This window comes from Mycteria americana, chromosome 5 (assembly GCF_035582795.1).
Source record: "Mycteria americana isolate JAX WOST 10 ecotype Jacksonville Zoo and Gardens chromosome 5, USCA_MyAme_1.0, whole genome shotgun sequence".
Classification (NCBI taxonomy): domain Eukaryota; kingdom Metazoa; phylum Chordata; class Aves; order Ciconiiformes; family Ciconiidae; genus Mycteria; species Mycteria americana.
In genome coordinates, this window is record NC_134369.1 from 33,237,923 (window position 1) to 33,262,128 (window position 24,206).

The following is a 24,206-nucleotide window of genomic DNA, read 5'->3' on the forward strand; positions in this document are numbered from 1 at the left end:
TCTCTTTATACAATGTAATTTGGGTATTTGAAAATTTAATGGTTTTTTTTTCAGTGGAAACTTAAAAGTTTCATGTGTGTTTTTTGAGGGGTTTGAGTTTGTTTTTAAAGCAGTTTTGTCATCAGATTCCTGAACTGAAACATTGAAAGTTGTTCAATGAAATTTATCATCAGATTCCAAAACTGAAGCTACTGCCAATTTTCTAAGAATTGCTCTAGCTTTTCAGCTTCACACTTACCTGAGGTCATATATTACTGCATATACCCGGTTCAGTTTATCCTGACTGTAACCTTGGAAGTTGAACTTGTCATTTTTGTCTAGGTACTCTGGAAGCACTTCTAGAAGTGTCTCTGTAATGGTGGTGATTACATTTTGCTCTTCAATAAGATGTCGGGCCTGCAAGAAGAAAATTAAAAAGTTTTTTTCATATTTTTCTTGAAGAGAACTGTCAAAATAATTTTTCCTTTGAATCCAATCTTTTTTATTATAAATTATTTTAAACATTTGTAAAGAGTCCAAGCTACAAAAACTCCCATAGTATTTATTATGTATGAACACAATTTCTGTCAGCCTAGCATGTTTGTTCACTCTGACAGCTTCAATGTAACAGACATGCTGTTTTTTCTAGAAAGATCACGTAGAAAAGGACTTTTACATTAGTATTTCAGGCAAGTAACATATAACCTTTAAAACCTACAGGTATACTTTTCCCCACACACAGGATTTAACATATTTCACCCCCACACAAAGACTCACCCCCACACAAAGACATTTAACCACTTTTTTTTGCCTCCTCCTCCCAAGTTTTTAAAGTTACATAAGAAAGTAAATGTGAACAGTAAACGAACACAGAAAGTTAATGCAGAGAACAATGCTGCCTAGTACTTCTACTTATTTGCATTCCCTCTGTCTTCTGTAATGTATTTTCACATAAACTCAAGCTCCTGCTTTCATATTGGCCTTAACAAATCTCAAAATCATGCATTTTCAACTCAGCAATGCATAAAGACTCTGCCAAGTACAGCAGTCTGCAAAGGTGGTACTGCTAGCAATTCTCAAATTTATTTTACATTTCTAGCGGAGACAGGCTGTACATACCAGAGTGGGTACAGTGAACATCTGAACTGAGAGTGCTGTCACAGAGAGGACTCTGTCATGATCATCACTGATGTATTCTTTTTGCAATGCCTTGTAATACTAGGAAAAGAGAATTTTGGGGAAATTAAATACCTAAAACAAGTGTTAATTAAAAATGTTTACATTTTTATTTGCAAGAATTACATCTCAATGTCCTTCTTCCTTTCTAATAGAAGCAGTTCAAACAATAAAAACAGCTCAATGCACCAATGCAATTAAATATGTGCCCCACTGCCTTAATACTGAAGATAAGTACAAATTTAACTGTTCTGCCAGACTGGTTGTAGGAGAAAAAATATTTTGGTTCCAATCTTCCCCAAGAAAATAAATTAAATATCTGAAAAAAGGATCAATAAACACATTAACTTATTATAAAACAAGTCTTCCTCCTGCAGTGAACTGCATGGATAGTTATTCCACAGCTGTCTATAAAAGATGCGTACAATGAGTAATGTAAGTCTCTCTGCTTCGTTTCAGTCCAGAGAAAACCATGAAGTGTCAGTCACCTTTATCGGGATTAAAAAGTCTCGCTCTAAAACAAAAAACACTTGGTCTTATGTTTTGTATATTTCTTAACTATTGTATCTAATTTTTAAAAAGAAAGACCAGTTTCAGTTGCAGTTCATCTGCCATTTCAAGAGATACACAGAATACTAACAATACTGCATTCAAAATGAATGCATATTCATATATACCTACATGATTATAAGGAACAAACCAATGAGATTGGAATTAATACACTCTATAAAGGCTGAGCTTGTTGTTGAAGCTCTGCTTGTTGAAAATTCAATTTTTAATATTGAAACAGTTTTCAGTTTCGGGGGAAATTTTACAAAGCTAGTAAAAATTCATGGATTAAAAAACAAATAACCATTTACCTTCACAAATTCCACAGCAAAAAGTTTTTTGTATTCCATTTCCATGAAAAAACTACTGAAGATAAGTTCATGAAGAACCTTCCTTGCCCCTGTGAAGAGCCAATACAATGCACGTCACTTTATTTTACCAAGATGCAGCTTTTTGTGGAAAAGAGGAACAGAGTATTAAATTATAATTAAAAATCATTAAAAGCCTTGAAATGGTTATGAAGTATATGAACAAAGTTATTAATGTATTTTTTTTTCTATTTTTAACATTTACTGGTATGTATTTAAAACAGAGGGTAAGCATCAAGTCACTCATAGTCAGGCTACATCTTGTGAAAAGATTCTTCAAAATACATAAAGCAGGAAAAATTTAGGAGGCAAATACATACCCAAAATATCAACTGTCTCAGCTGTAAAAATAAAAGCTGTATAAAAACCGTAATATAAAAACTATAAAGAAATGTAACTCCACCTGCATAGCACTTATTTACTTTTACACATTTGTTACAGACATGATAAATTAACGTGCCTCTTCAGTTTATAGCAATATGGATACACAAACCTTTATGAAGTTTTGCATCCCACAGCATCAACTTGCTTATGAAGCATGGCTTTTCAGATCCAGCTTCTTCTTTGAGACATATCTGACAAAAAATCTGGCGAAAGTCACCTATAGGGATAAAACTAACCATTTGTACAAGAACGCTTCAATAATTAAATTATATGAGCCAACAAAATGAGAATTACAGAATTCTGTTCTTTAAAAAAAAAAGAAAATAAAAAAAGAAGACACTTAAGTACGAATTATTTTTTAACAATGTTTTTTCCTCAGTGAACATACTCCCACATACTCTCCCCTACTAATTTCTTCCTATTATTCTTGCCTACTTTATTTAATAAATCCAGTGATGCAGAAGAGTATTTTAAAATGAAAAGCATTTAGACGGCTTTGCAAAGCAGATCCATAAGAAGAGTTCACTATGTCAGCACAGAAATGGACAGGCTAGGCAAGTCTACACTGGTGCCTGCCTTGGGCCCTGAAAATCAGTCTTTTGTACAATTTCAGAACATTATTTTACATTTTCTTGCACCTATCAGTAAATACAGTACTTGTTGAAGTAGTTTTGGGGATCAACATATCAGTCACCCATGGGTTACTAACATACTAACAGCTATGACAAAACCCAGTAACAGAAATGAAAGTTAGATCGATTCAGAAGTCTTCTTTAAAACCACAGTATCATCAAACACCAGAACAGTGTTTGAAAGCTTAAAATAGACTTTCCACTACTGGACAAATTTTTAAATTAAGGCTTTTGTTTGTTTGTTTTACTGACACTGTCTAACTAAGCACAACTATCAAATCTGAAGCAGGAATTAATTCAAGCAGAGGATGTATGCTTTCACTGAGGGAGATGTCCTGCAGCTTTCCACCAGCACTACGGAGAGCAGCCTTTAAGCAAAGCTGTCACTGAAATAGTGCATGTGATGCTGAAACTGAGAATAATAAAACTTCTAGAGGAACAGACAGAGCTCAAGCAGGGAAAGACATTTATTTTAGCAGGAAGGAACAGAGAAGTACTGCTACTCAAACATACTGATGGATATCAGCACCCATACTACTGTATTATTTCTTTACTAATTAGGAGGAACGTGAAGGTAAGGGAATATCATATGTAACACTGCTAAAGACATTTTTTGAGAGAATTAGTCATTCAAATACTGACATGGCAGTATTGTAACAAAAATCCGTTATGCTTACTTGAATAGCTCATGAGTTTGTTCAGCCAAGAACCAAGGCGCAAGGCAAACTTCTGGTGAGCCATAACATCAGCATGCAGAACCTCCACATGAAGTGGTCGTTGAGAAACATTTTCAGAATGCCTCTAGGAGTCAGGTAAATATTAGTAGATATAATATAAAGATAACATGAATTTTCATATTTGTCTTCACCGCCCATTACCTCTCCAAAGCAAAAAAAGAAATCAGTTTGACATTTTATTTCTGAAGATATCTATCTATCTATCCCAAACGTGGTGGGGTAAATTCAATTTCAAAAAGTTCACAGGCAGGTTATAAAAGCATGGAAGTACTAAGTTAAGTTAAAGACCGTATAGCAAACAAATAAGTCTTCAGTATCAATAATGATGAAGTTGATTTGTTTGTTTTTTAAATGAGAAAAATATTTTAGGAAGTTACCTTGATTTCTTCTTTTGCTTCCTGACAAGAGGCATAATGTCCTGCCTTAACAGCTCTACGACCCTGTTTAAAGAAAATATTGAGCATGAGACCAATATAAAACAAAATCAAAATGTCACAAGCCTGATCCTTTTTTTTTTTTTTAATACATAAAAGAAAAACAGGTTCCAACGTCACTCATGGTGCTTTTAGACATCTAGAAGCAAGTCAAAATTAACATAATTATCTTTAGAAAAAAAGATATTTTAATTAAATTAACAATGGAACAACAAAGTAAAGTCTGGGTATCTTAATATTATTAGATAAGGAAAACTCATGTACACATTAAAACAGATGAGGGATTTCTGCAGAATACTTTAAACACAAACCACATCAACTTTCTTCCTAGCACAAAGTACACTTATCCTGAATTGATTTTCTACAATCTTTCCTACTATTTCTTACTTCTGTATATGAAATAGCAGGGTATATTATAAGCATGGGTTTGATAGCTCTTTCAATAAAGCCAAGAACAGGTCCAGCTTAGACCTCAAATTCTACTCAAAGGAAATCAGAAGTATGGGCTTCCAAAACGAGTTCTCCACACAGCAGAATTTCACACAAGGAGAGAGGAAGTAGCTGTATGTTATGGAACTGTTATAATTAAAACAATATAACCTAGTTCTGTGCTGTAGCAGGTACTTTGTAAAATGAAAAGTCTGATCAACTCTGCGTCTAAAATTCAGGTTTCAATCAAAAGGAACCTTCATAATGGAAACCTTTAAAAGTTACTGTATAAACACACATGTATATACATATTTTACAAAACTTGCAACTGCAGGACAAGAGTTGTAATTACGTAAGACTGACACTACTAACTAAATACAACTAAACTTTCATTACCTGAGCAAAGAGAAACACAAAAAGAAAACACAGTTTTTACAGATTAAAAAAGGATTCTAATATTAGTAAGATGTTTTACATGTAAATATACAACAAAACACATACACAGCTATAGACAAAGCTTCGCCATGTGCAAACATGCAAGTTTTATACTTGTGAGGTAAAAAAAATATGGTTGCACTTAAGATAATTCAAACACTGATCATGCCTTTTTCCCCAGTGGAAAAAAAATTTACATTACTAGTGTAAGGTCTTTACATGGGACACTAGTTTGAAAAATGAAGTAGTAAAATTGTCAGGTTCACCCACATTCCTTCATGGTTTCTTCCCAGTTTCTTTTGCTTAATTTGAAGTTTTAAGATTTTCAAATGAAGTCTGAGGCAGAACAAAGCACTAACTCTTACAAAATGTGAGGTACATTTCTGATTAAAATATAACTGAATATGCATATTGCTGACTTGTATATTTTCAGACAAATACTATTAAAATAAAACATTAATCTCAGCTGAGGAAAAAAAAAAAGGTAAAGAAAATATGCCAAACATGAAAGGAGCAACTTCAGATAAATCATCTCTTCCCTTTCTCAAGAAACTGGGTTTTTGTCCTGAAGAAAAAAATTAACACAGTTTAAAAACTTTATTGAAGCAAGTGCTGATTAACAGTTACTCTGCAACATGCCTTTCTCTCTCTTCAAGCACCAGCATCCCAGAAACAAAGATTCTATAATCAAGAGACTACTTAATGATTAAAAAAATTACTTTCTCCCACATCTAGAATACACTAACCTCTTTATCTATGGCAGTAGTATGCAACTGGGCTTCACCGAGTTCGCAGCCAAGTGCCCTTTGCAGGCTAAAGATGACATGATCGTAAGAATGATGTTCATCATTGAAAAGGACACAGTAGTAGCTGTCTGCCTTCTCTCTACTGGGAAAAAGCCAACATATCATACAAATAAAAATAAAATTGTAAATACTGTCCTATCCAATACAAGCAACAGCTCACTTGATAGCTTGAGGGAAATGTCAAATACAAAAAAAATACAGAAGAAAATTAAGCATGTTCTTCATGTCAAAGACACACACCCCTCACCATCTATACCAGAAAAAGCCACAGAAACCATGTACCAAGTACAAAAGAGATTTTAAGTTATTTGGTTATTCCATTATTATCTCCTCTCTCTGCTGCTTTATGACCCCATTTGTTTTTTTAAGATGACACACAACAGTCTTTTTCCATTTTCATAAAATCATAGAATAGTTTGGGTTGGAAGGGACCTTTAAAGGTCACCTAGTCCAACCCCCCTACAATGAGCAGGGACATCTTCAACTAGATCAGGTTGCTCAGAGCCCCATCTAACCTGACCTTGAATGTTTCCAGGGACAGGGCATCTACCACCTACCTCTCTGGCCAACCTGTGCCAGTGTTTCACCACCCTCATCGTAAAAAGTTTCTTCCTTATATCTAGTCTAAATCTACCCACTTTTAGTTGAAAACCATTACCCCTTGTCCTATTGCAACAGACCCTGCTAAAAAGTCTGTCCCCATCTTTCTTATAAGCACCCTTTAAGTACTGGAAGGCTGCTATAAGGTCTCCCCGGAGCCTTCGCTTCTCCAGGCTGAACAACCCCAACTCTCTCAGCCTTTCCTCACAGGAGAGGTGTTCCATCCCTCGGATCATTTTTGTGGCCCTCCTCTGGACCCGCCCCAACAGGTCCATGTCCTTCCTGTGCTGAGGGCTCCAGAGCTGGACGCAGTACTCCAGGTGGGGTCTCACCAGAGCGGAGAAGAGGGGCAGAATCACCTCCCTCAACCTACTGGCTGCACTTCTTTTAATGCAGCCCAGGATACAGTTGGCCTTCTGGGCTGCGAGCACACATTGTCAGCTCATGTCCAGCTTTTCACCCACCAGTACCCCCAAGTCCTTCTCAGCAGGGCTGCTCTCAATCCCTTCATCCCCCAGCCTATATTGATACCAGGGGTTGCCCTGACCCAGGTGCAGGACTCTGCACTTGGCCTTGTTGAACCTCATGAGGTTCACACAGGCCCACTTCTCCAGCTTGTCCAGGTCCTTCTGGATGACATCCCATCCCTCAGGCGTGTCAGCCACACCACTCAGCTTGGTGTCATCTGCAAACTTGCTGAGGGTGCACTCAATCCCACTGCCTGTGTCATTGACAGAGATATTAAACAGTACTGGTCCCAATATGGACCCGAGGGACACCACTTGTCACTGATCTCCATCTGGACATTGAGCTGTTGACCACTACCCTCTGGATGCGACCATCCAACCAATTCCTTATCCACTGAACAGATCACCCATCAAATCCATACCTCTCCAACTTAAAGAGAAGGATGTTGTGGGGAACCATGTCAAAGGCCTTACAGAAGTCCAGACAGATGACATTCGCAGCTCTTCCCTTGTTCACTGATGTAGTCACTCCATCACAGAAGGCCATTAGGTTGGTCAGGCAGGACTTGCCCTCGGTGAAGCCATGCTGGCTGTCTCAAATCACCTCCCCGTCCTCCATGTGCCTTAACATAGCTTCTAGGAGGATCTGTTCATTGATCTTCCCAGGCACAGAGGTGAGGCTGACAGGTGAGTAGTTCCCAGGGTCCTCCTTTCTACCCTTTTTAAAAATGGGTGCAATGTTTCCCTTTTTCCAGTCACCAGGGACTTCACCTGACTGCCATGACTTTTCAAATATCATAGAGAGTGGCTTGGCAACTACATCCGCCAATTCCCTCAGGATTCTGGGATGCATCTTGTCAGGTCCCATAGACTTATGTATGTTCAGGTCCCTCAGGTGGTCACGAACCTGATCTTCTCTTACAGTGGGAGGGACTTTGCTCCCCAGTCCACGTCTTGCAGTCCATCCACTCGAGAGGTGTGGGAAGAGAGATTGCCATTGAAGACTGAGGCAAAAATAGTCATTGAGTACCTCAGCCTTCTCCTTGTCTGTTGTTACCAGTTTGCCAGTCTAGCTCATAAGGGGAGGATACACTTTCTTTGACCTTCCTTTTCTGGCTGACATACCTGTAGAAGACTTCCTTATTATTCTTTGCATTCCTTGGCAAGTTCCACTCCAGCTGCACCTTAGCCTTCCTGACCCCATCCCTACACAACCAGGCAGCATCCCTATACTCTTCCCAGGATACCTGTCCCAGTTTCCACTGCCTGTGCATTTCCTTCTTGCCCTTTAGTTTGACCAGCAGGTCTCAACTCATCCATACTGGTCCCTTGCCTTCCTTTCCTGATTTCTTACATCTGGGAATTGAGAGTTCTTGCACTCTATGGAAAGCATCCTTAAAGATCTGCCAGCTCTGTTCTGCTCCCTTGTCCCTGAGGGCAGTTTCCCAGGGGGTCCTACTGACTAACTCCTTGAAGAGCTGGAAGTTTGCTTTCCTAAAATTCAAGGTCCTGACTTTACTCTTTGCCTGACCCATACCCCTCAGGACTGCAAGCGCCACCAGTGCATGATCACTGCAGCCCAGGCTGCTTGCAATCTTGACATCACCAATTAGCTCACTTGCGTTGGTGACCAACAGGTCCAGTATCGCATCTCCTCTGGTAGGACTGTCTAATACCTGGCTTAAGAAGTTATCCTCAATGCATTCCAGGAGTCTCCTGAATTGCTGTGCTGGTTTTAGCTGCGATAGAGTTAATTTTCTTAACAGTAGCTAGTATGGGGCTATGTTTTGGATTTGTGCTGAAAACAGTGTTGATAAGACACTGACGTTTTAGTTGTTGCTAAGTAGTGCTTATACTAAATCAAGGACTTTTCAGCTTCCCATGCTCTGCCAGGAGCACAAGAAGTTCGGGGGGATACAGCTGGGACAGCTGACCCCAACTGACCAAAGGGATATTCCATACCATATGACGTCATGCTCAGCATATAAAGCTGGGGAAGAAGAAGGAAGGAGAGGACGTTAGCAGTGATGGTGTTTGTCTTCCCAAGTAACCGTTACACTTAATGGACTCCTGCTTTCCTGGAGATGGCTGAACACATGCCTGCCCATAGGAAGTAGTGAATGAATTCCTTGCTTTGCTTGTGTGCACAGCTTTTGCTTTCCCTATTAAACTGCCTTTATCTCAACCCATAAGTTCCCACTTTTACTCTTCCCATTCTCTCCCCCATCCCACCAGGGGGGAGTGAGTGAGCAGCTGTGTGGGGCTTAGTTGCCAGCTGGAGTTAAACCACCACAATTGCCTATAGCTCACTGTGCTACTTTTCCAGCAGATGTCAGGGTGGTTGAAGTCCCCCAGCAGGATGAGAGCCTGTGAGCGCAATGCCTCCTGTAGCTGGAGTAAGACGACTTTGTCAACAGGCTCCTATTGATCAAGCGGCCTGTAGTAGACACCAACTACAAGGTTCCCTTTGTTGCCTTGGTCTCTGATTCTTACCCATAAGCTTTCAACCTGCTCACAGCTATTTGTCAGAGACAGCTCTTCACACTCTATCCATTTCTTGATGTAGAGGGCAACGCCTCCGCCCCTCCTTCCTCACCTGTTCCTTCTGAACAGCCTGTAGCCATCAATAGCCACACTCCAGTCATGGAATTAGTCCCACCAAGTTTCAGTAATGGCAACTAGGTGATAGCTTTCTAGCAGCACAGTGGCTTCCCACTCCTCCTGTTTGTTGCCCATGCCATATGCATTGGTGTAGAGGCACTTCAGCTGGGCTGTCAGCCATGTCACCTTCTTAGAGGAACACCCCTTAATTCCTTTGAGGTATTTCACTGGTGTTTCCCTGTTGGCTCCTATTACCTCAGGAGTCCCTGGCTCATCTCCATAAGACTTCAAGTTTGCTGCAGTGTAGCCAGCATGTCTCAGAGCAACAGGCTGAGGGCCCTCGCTAGCACCCTGTCCCTCTAACCTTGGTGTGTCATCCCACAGCTTGTCATGGGCAAGCTTGATACTATCCCCCTCCCCCTTCAAGTCTAGTTTAAAGCTCTGTCAATGAGCCCTGCTAGCTTGTAAGCAAAGACCCTCTTCCCCCTTTGAGAAAGGTGAATCCCATCTGACGCCAGCAAGCCTGGTGCCATGTAGGCTATCCCATTATCAAAAAACCCAAAATTGTGACGGTGACACCAGCCACAGAGCCATGTATTAATAGACTGGGCCCATCTGTTTCTTCCAATATTGCTGCCCACAACTGGAAGGAGAGAGGAAAAAAATAACCTGTGCTCCAGATTCCTTTACCAACTGTTCCAAGGCCCTGAAGTCTCTTTTGATTGCCCTTGGACTACACATTGCAGCTTCATTGCTACCCACATGGAAGAGCAGTAATGGCTAATAGTCTGAGGGCCATACCAGGCTAGGAAGTTTCCTAGAGATGTCCTTAACCCGGGCCCCAGGGAGGCAGCAGACTTCCCTAAGAAGAGGATCTGTCCACTGTATTGGACTCTCTGTTCCCCTCAGAAGGGAGTCGCCTACAATGATAACCCATCTTTTCTTCCTCGTGGAGGAAGTCATGATACAGGGAGTAGGCCTTTCTGACCTCAGCGACATCTCTGGTGTAGATGGGTCGTCATCCACATCATCCATTGACTGGCTTTCCATATCCAGAGCCTCATACCTGTTGTACAGAGGCACCTGCAAAGGCGAGGTGGGCAAGGAGGAGGTTTGCCTGCTGCCCTGAGCACGGACTTGCCTCCATTCACTCCTTTCTTTAAGCTACTGCCTTCGGCCTGGCAGCAGAAGGATAGAAGATCCTCTTGACCTTGGTTTTTTTTTCTGGTGCCTGTTCCTGTTTCTGTCTCAGGGAGGGCAGAGCATGGTTCCACCAGTCTATCTCTTTCTCAGACTCCCTGGTGCTCCTTAACCTTTCTACTTCCCCTCATAGCTCTGCCACCAGGCTGAGCAGATCATCCAGTTGGTCACACCTCACACAGCTGTTCTCACTACTGCCATCCATCACCAGTGAAAGGCTCTGGCACTCTCTGCAGCCTGAGACCTGGATGGCTACACGTTTTCATGGGAGCTCTGTCTGGGTTGCCACATCCATTCTGGCAAGTGCAGAGGACATAGCTTTCTGCCAAGTGGATACCATAGCTAAGGTCCTTCTGAGAAAGGTGATGACCACCAACTGAACTCACCTCTTGAGCTGGTAGGGTGACTATGCCCTTCCTGCATGCGCTGCCGCGCAAACTGCCCCACCACACCCTGGCTGACGTGCCACGCTCTGTTCCAGCACTCCTGGTCGCTAGCACTCCCCAGGCTGCTTTTTATAGGCATGGGGGTGGTCACAGTTGCTCTGGCAACACCCAGGCCTCATCAGCATCTCCCTCGAGAGCTGCCACCAGGTCTCTCCGCTGCCCTGGTGTTTCCCTGCCTCAGGAAAACTCCCTGCGCACCAGGATCTTCTGCTCCACTGCGGATTGGGCCGGCTCCAGAGCAGCTCCCCTCAGCGACTGATGGAACACAATCACACGCCACTTTCCCCATGAAGTACCAAAAGCTTTTCTGGATATAACTGTAGGTCAAAATTGCTACAGTGCTGTTTACAGGGATTTTGGCACTAATATGTTTGCATGAGTGTAAGAATACCACAGGCAAAATTATCAAAGTTTCTAATGCCTTGAAGAGAAAGTTGGAAATACTCCCTACCTAATTGTGAGCTCCGGAGGCAGTTCCTTCTCTTCTTCCCATATAAGCATATCTACAATGTATTTTATCACAGAGGGAAACACCCTCCTAGAGTGCTCCATAACTTCTTCATTCAACTGACATTCAGAATTCTGTAAAACAGGAGATTTAATATTAATACCGAAAAGAAATTTTTTTAAAAATTAAAAAAGGGTTGGTAGAATATCTTATTACTATATTTGTTTCAGGAAATTAGCCTTTTCATGATTTTCAAGCAAAATTAATCTCACCTAATTTCTTCTCTTGAAAATTATTTCATCCCAAGGGCTCTCAGTAGTATTCCAACAGTTTCACCTACCTTTTTTTACGCATCCAGTTTTTATCTAAGAATAGACTACGAAAGGCCTCACCGAATGTGTCAGGAAACTTCAAATTTTTTTTCAACTTAAGTTTAAAGAAGCTGTTTAACAGCTTTCTGTATACCTGAATATATTAAAAGTTTGCAGTCCAGACAAAATTTCTTCCCCTGCATTGCTTGCTCTTCTGTGCAGCTATTCTGTCAAACATTTATGACACTCCTTGAACAGAATCATCCAAGGAAATCAAAGTCTGTTCTTTTCAGAGATCCCATCCCATATCTAGAAATCATTCAAAATATCCCTGTGAACTGACATATTTCCCATCCACCCAGATAAAGCTCATTAAGTTCATTGTCTACGTCATAACATTATTCATCCTTTCAATAAGCATTTAAGCAGGAAAGAAATTAAGCTTATAAGCAAAGAAAATAATTACCAAATCTGCACTTAAGAATGAAGCAATCAAATATTCAGGTACAAGACATAGATACATTACAACAGCATTGTGCGAAAAGAGGGCTTTAATCCAAAGGCCCTGATGACCTTTTCCACATACAACCTTCCTTCCAGCATATGCATATACAAATGGTATATAATGTTATTAATGTTAACACAACCAAATCCAGTAATTTCATATACAAATATGACATAGAAACAGAGACTGATATTTTCTATTTACACAAAGTTTCCTATAATTTTAGCATATAATCCAAACTATAATCCAAACTGCCTACAAAATCTGAATATGTATGTGTTTGCCAGAGTGAGAAAAGATGAGAAACAAAGATGCTTTCCAAGAATAAAGTTTTTCATATGTGACTTTTAATCCCAAAGTATGAAGGGCACTCACCTCTGCAATACACAATCTGACATATGTTAAATATAAAAGAACAAAGTAATGTGTTTAATATAGCTATGAATCATGTTTTTGAAAAATTCTTAAGTCAACTATAGTCACATTTATCCATTTATGAAGCAGATGGCTTTTAAAAAAAACAAACAAACCCAAGTAAAATCATCTTGTGTCCATATGATGGAAAAGCTAAAAATGTAGTGGAAGAGAAGTAAAAGTGCATTAACATGACCAATTGCTTCCAAAGCTCTGGACAACAGTTTTCTGACCTGATAAGTATCAGAAGCATAATTTGGAGTCCAACATTCAATCTAAAATGTCTGCCAGTGAAATCATAGTCTATAAATATCACTGTGTGTACATACTTAATTCTGGATAAGCTTCTGATAGATCTTGGTAATTAAGAACATAAATGTCTGGGGTAATTATTTTTTTCCCAGACTGACAAAGCTATCATCATCTTAAAGTTTGGAGCAGAATGAAAAAAAGTATAGTTGTAAGTATACTAAATTTTTTTTCCAGTATTTCTTAAGAGTTTGGCTTTTTAAGCATTAACGTATGTTAAGCAAAAATGATGGATCTCTTTCCCTAAAAAAAAAAAAAAAAACCAGGGAAAGATATACTCCAAACAAGAACCTTGTAGTAAGACATGCTGCTCTCCTTCAGTCTGTAGAAGAAATCAAAGGAAACCACATCAAAGGACTGATGAACTATTAAAAGTGGGGATTGCACTCATACAAATAGTGAAAAGTTAAATGATGCAATGCCACCTCCAATGCTGTCCACATTAATAGAAGTCACAGTAAAATGAAATTAAGATTTATCTAATGTAAATTGAAAGGGTAAAAATAAAATTGCCTCAGAACTATGCCCAAAAATGTGTAATTATTTAAGCTTCAGGTAAAGCTTCAAAACACAAAATTGTGGAAGAATGAACAAAGTATGTTCAGATATCAAAGTTTAAAAATAACTAACAACCAAATTTTTTTTTTTTTTTTTTAAACAAATGTGCCTGGTAAGTATTTTTACCTTATCTCAGACACGAATTTGTAAACTTATCTGTTTTTAAGGATACATTTAGGCAAAAAGGTTTTTATATTTCTGGCATAGTGAAGACATTAATTTGAAATCAATAGGGAACAGATGACTCCTAAAAGCCTGGAGTGGGGATCTAAAATGAAGGATTGCTTTTCTGAGCCCCATATTACATACATACCAACAAGTTTTGTAAATACCTCCTCATTGTAAAACTTTTTTTATTAAACTAAGGTTTAATTAGGTTTTTTGTAAGGATATTGTATTAATGCTAAAAACTCTGGTGCTTATCTTTAATGTTGTAGATTGAAACCTGTCCTCTACTAAGGGCTCATTTTTAAAAGGAGGTCATTCTGTACATCAAACTCTAAACTTAATCTACCTTTTAAAAATAGCAGCCAGTTCCTAAGCACATTTTTAACACGTTCTGCATAGCAGACAAACATACCGCAAACATAACCCTCTTCTTATTTGCTCCTACTTGATCAGAGTAAGTTTATAAACACCCTAGCATGGTATATCCTCTGCACTTAGAGTAATTAAAGGAATACTGGTCAGGATCATCCAGAAAAGAGAGTGCTTTTTGTTCGACAAGCATGTGATAAACTTCTATACTATCAGAAAACATGCTGGAAAAGAAATATGCAAGATGTCTGTTCCAAATGTGCTTTGCAACTCATTTCTTTTAATAAGCACTATATGCTGAGAAAATGTCTACATTATGAATGTCCTTGATTCTCAAAACAGAGAACTATGAGGTAATCCAAACATCCACAAGCCTCTTCATCATAAAAAAGTCCCTGACAGACAAGTCTGTTATTAAAAACGGAAGATAGTCATGCAATGCAATCTATCAAATAGTATATATTAATATACTGATGCATTTCATTATTGTAGTATATATTAATATACTGATGCATTTCATTATTGTAGTGGTTGTACTTCTGCCCTTTTACTAGACAGTCTACATATAGTGACTGCATAATAACTACATATATTGACAACAAAGAACTGTTGTAATAAGTAACTTTCTATTTCTTCAAATTTAAATAATTGTCTAATTATATGTTTTCTATCATTCACAACTCTCAGGTAGCACTCATTGTAGGAGTATGTTCTAGTTTGACAGTAATTGTAACATAGCTTTGGACTTGCACAACTCCATGACAGAAGTGACAATCAAACAAATTCACTGCAAACCAACCAAAGACCTTATCGGAGACTGCAAGAGAAATATTACTCAAAGAAGCATGGGAGGTTCCCCGTTTCCTTATCATCACAGGTATGATTATAGTTCCCAATAAAGTTTAAAACCAACAGATACTGTGTTAACTGCTGTCCTTCTTGATACGATCTATCCTTTAACCTTATCTCCATTGGATACGAATGGCCTGAAGAATATTCTGAGCAGCTTCTCTTCATCCAAACAGAAATAAAATGCTGCAGACTCTGAATGCGTGCAGTTTCCTCTCAAGCTTTGTTTGAATATGGTTTTGAAAAAAAGTCCACAAAATTTGGACAGTGTGATTTTAACAAGAGTGAAACCGTCTTTTGGTAAGATTGATAAAGGTTTTGGTGCTTTTCTTAACATTTGTTTTTTGATTATTTTATTGTTATGAAAAAGCTGTTCTAAAGGAAAGGGAGGTAAAAAGCAGAATATGTTGTCACAGATGCAAATACCAGATCTGTGAGATCAAAACCCATACCTTGGAGAGAAACAGGTTCCCCAGCAGGAAGTAAACATTTCATAAACCATTTTAAGGACTCTGGTCAGAGTTGTTGGAACCAAAAAATACTATTATTCTCAAAAGTAAAGTGCTGAAACAACTGTTACAAGATCTCATACAGAGACCTAAGTTTTAAAGCTGGGAGATACAATCTATTTTGTTTAGAATCTCTTTGTTAAAGGTTTTAACATGCCTCATAGGTCCACCTTCATCCAGGTAGCTGTGTGATTTTTTTTTTTTTTGAGAGCCACCACAGGTGGAATCCATAATGTATACTAGCTACTGTCTGTAAGACAAACTGGCCACCTGAGGCATAAGTAATATCACTTATCTAGGAGCAATGGAGATGCTTTGGCTGGAAACACCTAATTTTCAAGTGGAGAAACACTTCTCAACTGAAACCTGAATTTTGTCTTAAGACCATTGCTAAGTTCTCTTCATGATATGACAAGGACCTCTCAGCAATCAGCTAGAAATCTGATACTGAGCATCTGGTAACATAAATTTTCCATAGTATCTAAAGGTGGCTTTGAAGCTGGTAGACACACCAGTTCTCTACCTTCCTGCATTGTCTTTATCAACAGTACCAGGAATCTAGCATTGCAAAAAAAAAAAATCCGACTTTCCTTCAGAATGCAAGGACAAAAATGAATACTTCCCAAAGAGGAACTGTGCTAGTTTCTTATTCTGGAAACACCTCTAGAACATGCTGGGAAAAGTATTAAACACATATGTAGTAATAGTGACAGCAGTAAAATTAACTATACCGTAGCTATTTGTGTGTATTCTAACACTGAGGAAACAACTTGGCTCTTTTGATTACAGGTTTTCATAAGTAATATGTAGGTATCAGCCACACATATATCAGATGGCTCAGTACTCAGGGATAAGTACTGCACAGCAGAATAGACTTTATTGATGTAGAAGCAGGTGAATATTACAGTGACAAGCTCCAAGTGGTAATCGGATGACCCCTTCTTGGAGCTTCAACTATTTTTATCTCTGAAATATATTAAGATTCATGGTCTTTTGAAGGATGACCAAGTGAAGGAAAATTTTGTCTCATTTTTCTGTAAGACCAGTGCTCTTTATTCCTTTTCCATTTGTTTTTTTGCCAGATCATAAAGAACAGTACTTTTGCAACAAAACCAGGAGGAATTAGGGCTCTATTTGCAGTGACGAATGCTAAGGGTCATTGGGTTCATGCTAAGGGTTTTTTGTCCTGATTATCTCAGAATGTAGGACTCTGGGGAAAAAAATTTTACCTGAAGCAACTGATTTGCCTACATTCTCTTTGAGAACTACTTATAAGATGGCATATTTCTCATTAATATGCTGCTTTATGACATACAATAAGCATGAAACATCCTAGCATAAGAGGTTAGTTTTAAAGCATAGGGACTTATTTTAGTCATAGTGACGGATCACACACCAGAAGTAACTGACAAAAAAAATTGTTCAGTAATGTGGAAAACAAAATATTATTAAAATCAAGTACTACATCTAAATATTTACTAACCACTGGGAAACCAATTATTTGTAAATAAGAACTAATACACATAGCAAAGAAAAGAGCAAGAGACTGCAATTTTAATTCCAAATCAAAGACAGAAATGCACAAGACAGGTAGATGGAACTGTTCTGCTGTTTTTGCCTTTTGTTTGGAGACAAAGGATGTCCAATATATATGTTTGACCCCAGCAAACACCTTGACGAAGGAAATCCTGATTCAACTCAATTGGACCTGCTACATGAATTATACCATATACATACTTTGAACTACAGGATTAAGCACTTTTCTAAAAAAGGCAGTATTTACAATATTTATTCTTTCACTTTAAGCAATATTCTTACTTCTTTTGCAGAACCTGATGCTCCAGGCTCATGTTTAGTACACAGCGGTCCAGCCTTCCATGCCTCTGTATCCCCACAGTCACAAAATCCGCCTCCTGTGGAGCTATGCATCTATAAAAAACATGTATTTCAATCATGCACATAAATATGCACATAATATGCATATAAAAGGCATAAATTGAAATTGAAATCTGCATTACTTAAGTCAAACACAAGTATAAATACCTACTTACAAAATACAAGAGTCACTGCATAACCAACAGACTTACCACAACATTTTTTTCTTTTCTTAGATAAAAGGAGACTTATCAGAGGAGCAGCAGGAAAAAATGTAAACTTTTTGAGCAGAAAATAAAAGAAGAAATACATTTGCCACTGCAAAAAAGTATGCCAGTCTTAAATTTAACTAGAAAGTAGGTGGAAAAGCCTATGACTAAGTGCTTCATAGAACCAGAAATTATTATTTTGTCATTTATTAGCAAAATTATAGCAAAGGTGCTTAATGCCTTCTTTACAAATTACTTGGTAAAGTCTGAAAATAATCTAAACAAAAATGTGTATATTAAAACAGACATTTAGTAGTACCTCCACTTCTACCTGAAAAAAAATGAGATATAATCAGCATCTAAATACATTCTTGCAACTTTAACTTTGCATTACACTTTCAGAAAAGTAAAAATTCTGACTCTTCATTTTGGCAAAAAGGTCAGACAAAACTCAGGCAAAAATAATTATCCTTAGCTTACTCTAAATCCCCAATCCTAAAATAATTATAAAAACACTAAGTGACCCATAAAAAAGACATTCAAAAATTTGTTATTTACTTGAAACGTTTTAAAATAACCTGATCTAATTAGACATGCTTCGAGCAGGAGGTTGGACTAGGTGACCTCCTTAGGTCCCTTCCAACCTAAATTATTCTATGAATCTATAAAGAGCATAATCTGTATTCTTTAGATTGCATCTTTAAAATGGAATTGCAGCAAACCTGCTCCCGTCTGACTACCCATTTCCATGGCTGATGTTTTGCCTGAAGAAGTTACTGAAAAGCAGGGAAAGGACAACAGCTTCTCAGCCCAGCTGTGATTCCAAATTGCTCTGTAATCATTATTGTTTATTTTCCTTAGTTTTCATCTTACCTCTCTGTAAACTGTGCACGTGCACACGTATGTATATGGAAGTTATATTTGCATTATCCAAGTAGCTCTGTACATCTTTGATTCAATATTTACAATACATTTTCAGATCAGTATACAAAGACTTATACAGAGGGACAGAATATCGTATTTTAGTCCCAGTTAATTTTGAAATTGCTAGGACCTTCTTCCAAACTGTCTCTCATTGAAATACACCCACTTAAAGGGGATTTTTGATCAATTGATAATACAAATAAGACAAATCTCTTCAATGGATGTCATGTCAATGAATAGAAGGAATAGCTGCAAAAAAAAAAAATCTAGCCCACTTTTTGGTTGTGAAAGATAATTAAATTGAATACGTAATGTTTCTGTACATTTTCTTGCCTCTTGCAGCAGAGTTGAACCAGCTTTAAAAATTACACTTAATATATTGTTTTCCATTTCTGCTTCCAAGGCTGTTGAAATTAGAGTTCTCAGTAAAGAGGACAAGCAAAAAAGGGGGCCTGGGAAGGAAACAGTAGATGACAGTTTAGGCAGTGAGTTAGCTAAGAATTGTTTAAAAGATTCTTCTTTAATTGAAGCATGGGAATGTCTCAAAGATAACATAGATTTGGCTCAAAGAGAATCAAAAGGATATCAGAAAGAGATGATCCAGTTCTAGAACAATCTCCTCAATAAAAAAATTGATGCTTCACATTTGTTTTAACTTTATCATAGTCCACACTAAGCACAAAGTAGTTTATGCAAATGTCAGTGGAGGAATAGAGTGGATATTTAGGGACTGCATCAATGACGTAAGTGCTGAAGTAACCACCCTTGTATGCACACTCTCATTCTAAATTTCCAAACAGTACTGACTAGGACTCAGGACAGGACTGACACTTTCAGTCACAGCTTTTTGCTCTGACATACACTTCTGTGATATTGCCAAAGAGAATAACAACGTATGCATTCATAAACACTCCCTTACCCTTTGGTTCTTGAATTAGAAAGTTACTGTTCTTAAAAGAGGCTTTACGTAGTTAGAAACATGAGAGAGGTAATTAACTAATTAGTAAATACCAGATTTTATTTTTTTTTTTAAATAAAAATTACTAATGGTTTATATGCAGTTTATTATATCCTCAAAAAATCTCTAAAGCTACAAGTACAATTTCTTAAGATAAGATTCTTCTACCTTGTACCGGTGTTTCTTGTGAATGCTATTCTGGAAGCAGTCCATACAGAGTACACAAGTTGGATCAACTGCACAGTCTCTGCAACAAAAATGGTAACTAGAAAACTCTCACACACACACATGGAATTTTCATGCACAAAAGAAAATGCTGCTCTGAAAAAAAAATAGAGATTAACAACACATTCAAATTATAAAAAAATTGGCTACTCCACATCACAGAAAGAAGATGAAAGCCAATCTTGTTAGGCTTGAACCATGTATTCGAACCTGTTATATCGGATTCTATCACACACATGCTTGATTTCCACCTTCAAAACTGTGGTTTTCAGGTTGCTAACATATTTCTGTTTTTGCAAAGAATAAGCAGCTATTAAAAACCATGACGACTCTGAAGTAACATTTATTGTTGTTTCCAACAACTGTAGCCAGTTTGCTAATGAAACTGTTGCTACACTTCTGCTAGGTTACGTTTCTAACTTTTAAAACAGTAAGAAGTTAAAATCTAAAGAGAATTCCTTTACAAAATGAGCCAAAGAATATATGCTTTGAAATTTAATTTCAACAGCTTCAGTCATGCACTCAAATACCTGAAAATCTAGAATTACACTCATGAGCAATCTAATTCCATTTTTTCTATGCTACACAGACATATGGTTTTTTGGATTGCCTTCTTTCCCCAAAACATGGTCACTCTTTCTTTAAATGCCATTTCATTCTATGCAAAATGTGGATGACAGGTGTTTAATGACAACATATCAAGTTTTTGTTTTACACCATTGTTCAACATCTAGTTCAAGCCTCCTTTACAATGCAACTAAAGTAGTATGGTAATTCTGATTACAGTACAAATTACCTTTCAAACCTTTAGATGATAATCATCATTACAATAATTTAATACTTCACTAACATTCACTTGTAACCATAAATCTACTGCAAAGTGAGTTAGAAGAAAGAAAAATTAAGCCAGAAGTGCCTGCTAGATTTGAATGCCCAATTCAAGACATTTAGATTTTAGTATTTCAGAGCATCTATTATTTTTAGCATTTTAAAAGCCTAAAGCAAATTTAAATTTAGCTTCAGTTGCAGTAGTAAGAACAGTATTTTGTATAAATACTACCACATTTTTGCGACACAGGAACTCAAACAAAATAAGTAAAAGAGACCACCTCTGAGAAATATAGCTTTGCCTTTTTGCCTGCTATCATACAAGAACTCTGCAGAGGTAGGAACAGAATTATTCCTCTTACAGCAGCACTAAGCTGCCTTGACCATCCTTTTCCTTTGTACAATCCGATGTCACATTCACTATATACTTTCTAGCAAACATGCAAGGACTTCTTCAAAAACCATTCTCCTTTCATACACAACACTAACTTATTCCTAGAAAAAGCTGAAGACTATGTGATTGATTAAAAACTTACAGTGTAATTCATAAAGTTTACAGAGAGCTTTCATTTTGACATGTCCTAAATTCTAAGGGCTGGATTTTTTAGCCATAATAATATTCTTCATCTTTAATAATATTCTTCTGGTATTTCTGATGAAATTTTCTAGGCTTTTAAAATAAACTGAAAACTACAATAAACTATGACAATAGCATCATATTAATACTAATTAATTGCCAGTGCAGTTCCAATCTTTACATCCATCACAAAGACCTCTGGCTTTTTAATATTATTATTCATACTATTCATATTAATTAATATATTTGTATTAATATAAGTTAATAAAATAAATTCTATCAAATCAATGGGCTGCCATCTTTAATATACTCCAGGATGAGAAAGAAGGTGAAAAAATTAGCGTTGGTCACACAGCTATTGCTTAAGCAAAGGACTGATGATGTTCAGAAATGCTGGATTCTGTTTCAGACTTTGAAAAGGTGAGTACTGTACAGTGCACAGATTTTTATGCCTGTTCTCCCTCAATTCAGATACAGACCCCATACTCATACCCTATCATCCAATCTTTTTAACCAATGGCTTTCAGTACCTTTAGCATCCTTTCTATTTCCCTCCCCATTTCTCTGCCAGAGCCTGCTTTTCACATGCAATTTTCCTCACTCTAAAGTGGTTTGAAATGTGAAGCAAATGCCGCTGTCAGTTAAGCAAAGACCTATCATAACACAAGCAATGACTAGTTAGCTGCACAACTCATTTTGTTAAACCACTTTGCTCCATTATCTCACATGGGAATATTCATATAACATACCTTCATTCTTACCTGCAAGAGTATGTTGTCTCCCCTCCTTTGAACACCTTCCCACAGAGCTGGGAGGTTCTACTCTGTTGTAGTTTCTCCAGGAATATATCTGGGTCTTCCCCAAACAAATAGCATTCCAGGGGGTATAATATGGCTGCCTGGACCATTTCTTCTTGTTTCTCCAGCAAGGGATCCATTTCAGCCGAGTAAATATTTGGCACATGTTTTGCCAAGCACTGTAAAAATGTAGCTTGGAAGTTGAATCTTTCATCACACCACTGCAAGAAAAGTACATCCATAGATAAACATGAATTAATAAATAAATATAAAGAAAATAGGATTAAGCCCTTCTACTGTGAATCCAGAATTCTTTTCCACATCAGAAGTCAGTTCTGTGAGCAATAAAACCCAAGAAACCATGGTTTCCCAAGAATGTCTCTGCTATTTTTCTTTCAGTACCCACCACAGTAACCTCTGTTCCCTTGAAGTCTTCTACTAAAACACTCTGAGGCAAGAGTTGACAAGCGCTATGCTACTGTAGGGCAACCCATGCACTAATTAATTTTCAACTACATGCTTGCCAACAGGCCAGCCAATACACAAACCTTGATGTCTGTTCAGCTGCCGACAAATGGAAAAAGCAGCAGCGGGTTTCCTTGTCTTAGCTGGGAGATAAGTTTGGGATTCACTCCTTAGCCTGCTGATAGTCACAAAACATACAGCAACTTAACGGTCTTTGAAATTGTTACCCTTCAGTAAAATCTTCTTGAAACTGGTCATCAGGGTTCAATAGTTACTGAGGGAGAAAGAAGCCCAACTGATTATATAAGCCTAATGTCCTTGGGAAACCAGACTGAAATGCAATTTCATATTTATAAGACAATTAATAAAAGTACTTGTGTTTTGACTTGAGGTTCTTAGTTCTCTTAATTTGAGACCCTAATTTTACTTGCAACTACTCTAGTTCTCTGAACAGTTCTTTCCAATTGTTCTATTTCTGTCCTTCAAGTCTGAATATTCTTTCTTTCACATTATTCCCATTACTTAGAAATACCTTTTGGTTTTCCCCATTGCAAATCAGGTAACAATCAAGGCTCCTAAAGGCAACCTCCTTTCATACACAACCTTGATTTATGCCCAAAAATTTATTTTTGCAAGAAAAAAGAAAAATATATATGTAACTCCACAAATAGCTCTAAAGGGAATTTCCTCTAGGCCAGCAAGCAGAGGATGAGCAAAGCAACCACAGAGTTCGGATTGAGAGAAGGCTTAAAGTTGACTATTCAACTTTTTCAAAAGATGAAAATGCACAACATCTTATGTAAAAAGCAAAAAATCCTGATTTCTAACTTAAAATGAAACCTACATCAATGGAATCAATGGATTGCCCCCCAAAACTGACAGAGATAAGGGATTAAATAATAGATCCATAAGGCTACAGCTCCCTAGTTTACTACCTAGATTAGAACAGTTCTCTGAAAAAAGAAATTAATCTAGAACACATGCAGTCCGAATTGCTACAATCCCAGTACTCAAAGCCAGATCTGCAAGCATCATGTAGAAACTGCGTATATGTTTTCTGAAAAACTGTATGTCTACCTAATATAGACAAGTACAAAAAACTGTCTACATACAAAAACTAAACAGAAGAAATAGAAATGAGATACCATCTTGAAACAGCCTAGATTAACAATAACATCCGTTACCCAAAACTAATCTGTTAAAGGAGATTTGTTCCATGTTGTAGTCACTCTAAACACTTGTTTTATGGCTTTAATAAGACACACTACACTTCTAATGTGTTTAGTTTTAGCCTGAGGCTTCTACTGGTATTTTGGCCATCAATCTTCCTTAGCATTACCCTTAGGTAGTCCATTACTTCATTTATCATGGTGATCCATGAACCCAAAGTTATGGAAGAAAATGCATGGCAGACACTGATGGAAAAGAGAAGCCATGGATAATGTGATCAAGCAGGAGAGCAAATTTGTCCTCAAATCATCCTAGAATATCCTCATTCTATAAGTGCAGGTTGACCAGTCTAATCAGATTTCTTGAATCACAAGGCATTCAACTCATCCTTAAATATCTGAAAATGAAGATTCATCTGTGAAGTGAAGGGAACCATTTATTTAAATTCCAATTCTAACAAAAATTCTAGATCAAGAACAGATATATTACTTGAAC

The 24,206-nt window shown here is 37.6% G+C and overlaps 1 protein-coding gene across 4 annotated transcripts in view; it reads right to left on the bottom strand.

The window, feature by feature from the left end:
- Nucleotides 1-24,206, bottom strand: part of UBR1 (ubiquitin protein ligase E3 component n-recognin 1) — a 75,403-nt gene that overhangs the window by 41,141 nt on the left and 10,056 nt on the right. For 2 of the 4 annotated variants that reach the window (XM_075502823.1, XM_075502821.1), the window contains exons 2-12: nucleotides 22,041-22,297; nucleotides 19,818-19,896; nucleotides 17,502-17,612; nucleotides 11,695-11,825; nucleotides 5,870-6,008; nucleotides 4,203-4,265; nucleotides 3,766-3,889; nucleotides 2,566-2,673; nucleotides 2,016-2,104; nucleotides 1,099-1,197; nucleotides 239-396 (exon numbers count right to left, since the gene is read on the bottom strand). In XM_075502823.1, coding sequence (XP_075358938.1) covers nucleotides 239-396; nucleotides 1,099-1,197; nucleotides 2,016-2,104; nucleotides 2,566-2,673; nucleotides 3,766-3,889; nucleotides 4,203-4,265; nucleotides 5,870-6,008; nucleotides 11,695-11,825; nucleotides 17,502-17,612; nucleotides 19,818-19,896; nucleotides 22,041-22,297 — 1,358 coding nt within the window. Of the gene's footprint in view, nucleotides 1-238; nucleotides 397-1,098; nucleotides 1,198-2,015; nucleotides 2,105-2,565; nucleotides 2,674-3,765; nucleotides 3,890-4,202; nucleotides 4,266-5,869; nucleotides 6,012-11,694; nucleotides 11,826-17,501; nucleotides 17,613-19,817; nucleotides 19,897-22,040; nucleotides 22,298-24,206 lie in introns of all 4 variants that reach the window. The other 2 variants (XM_075502822.1, XM_075502820.1) reach the window with 1 other exon arrangement.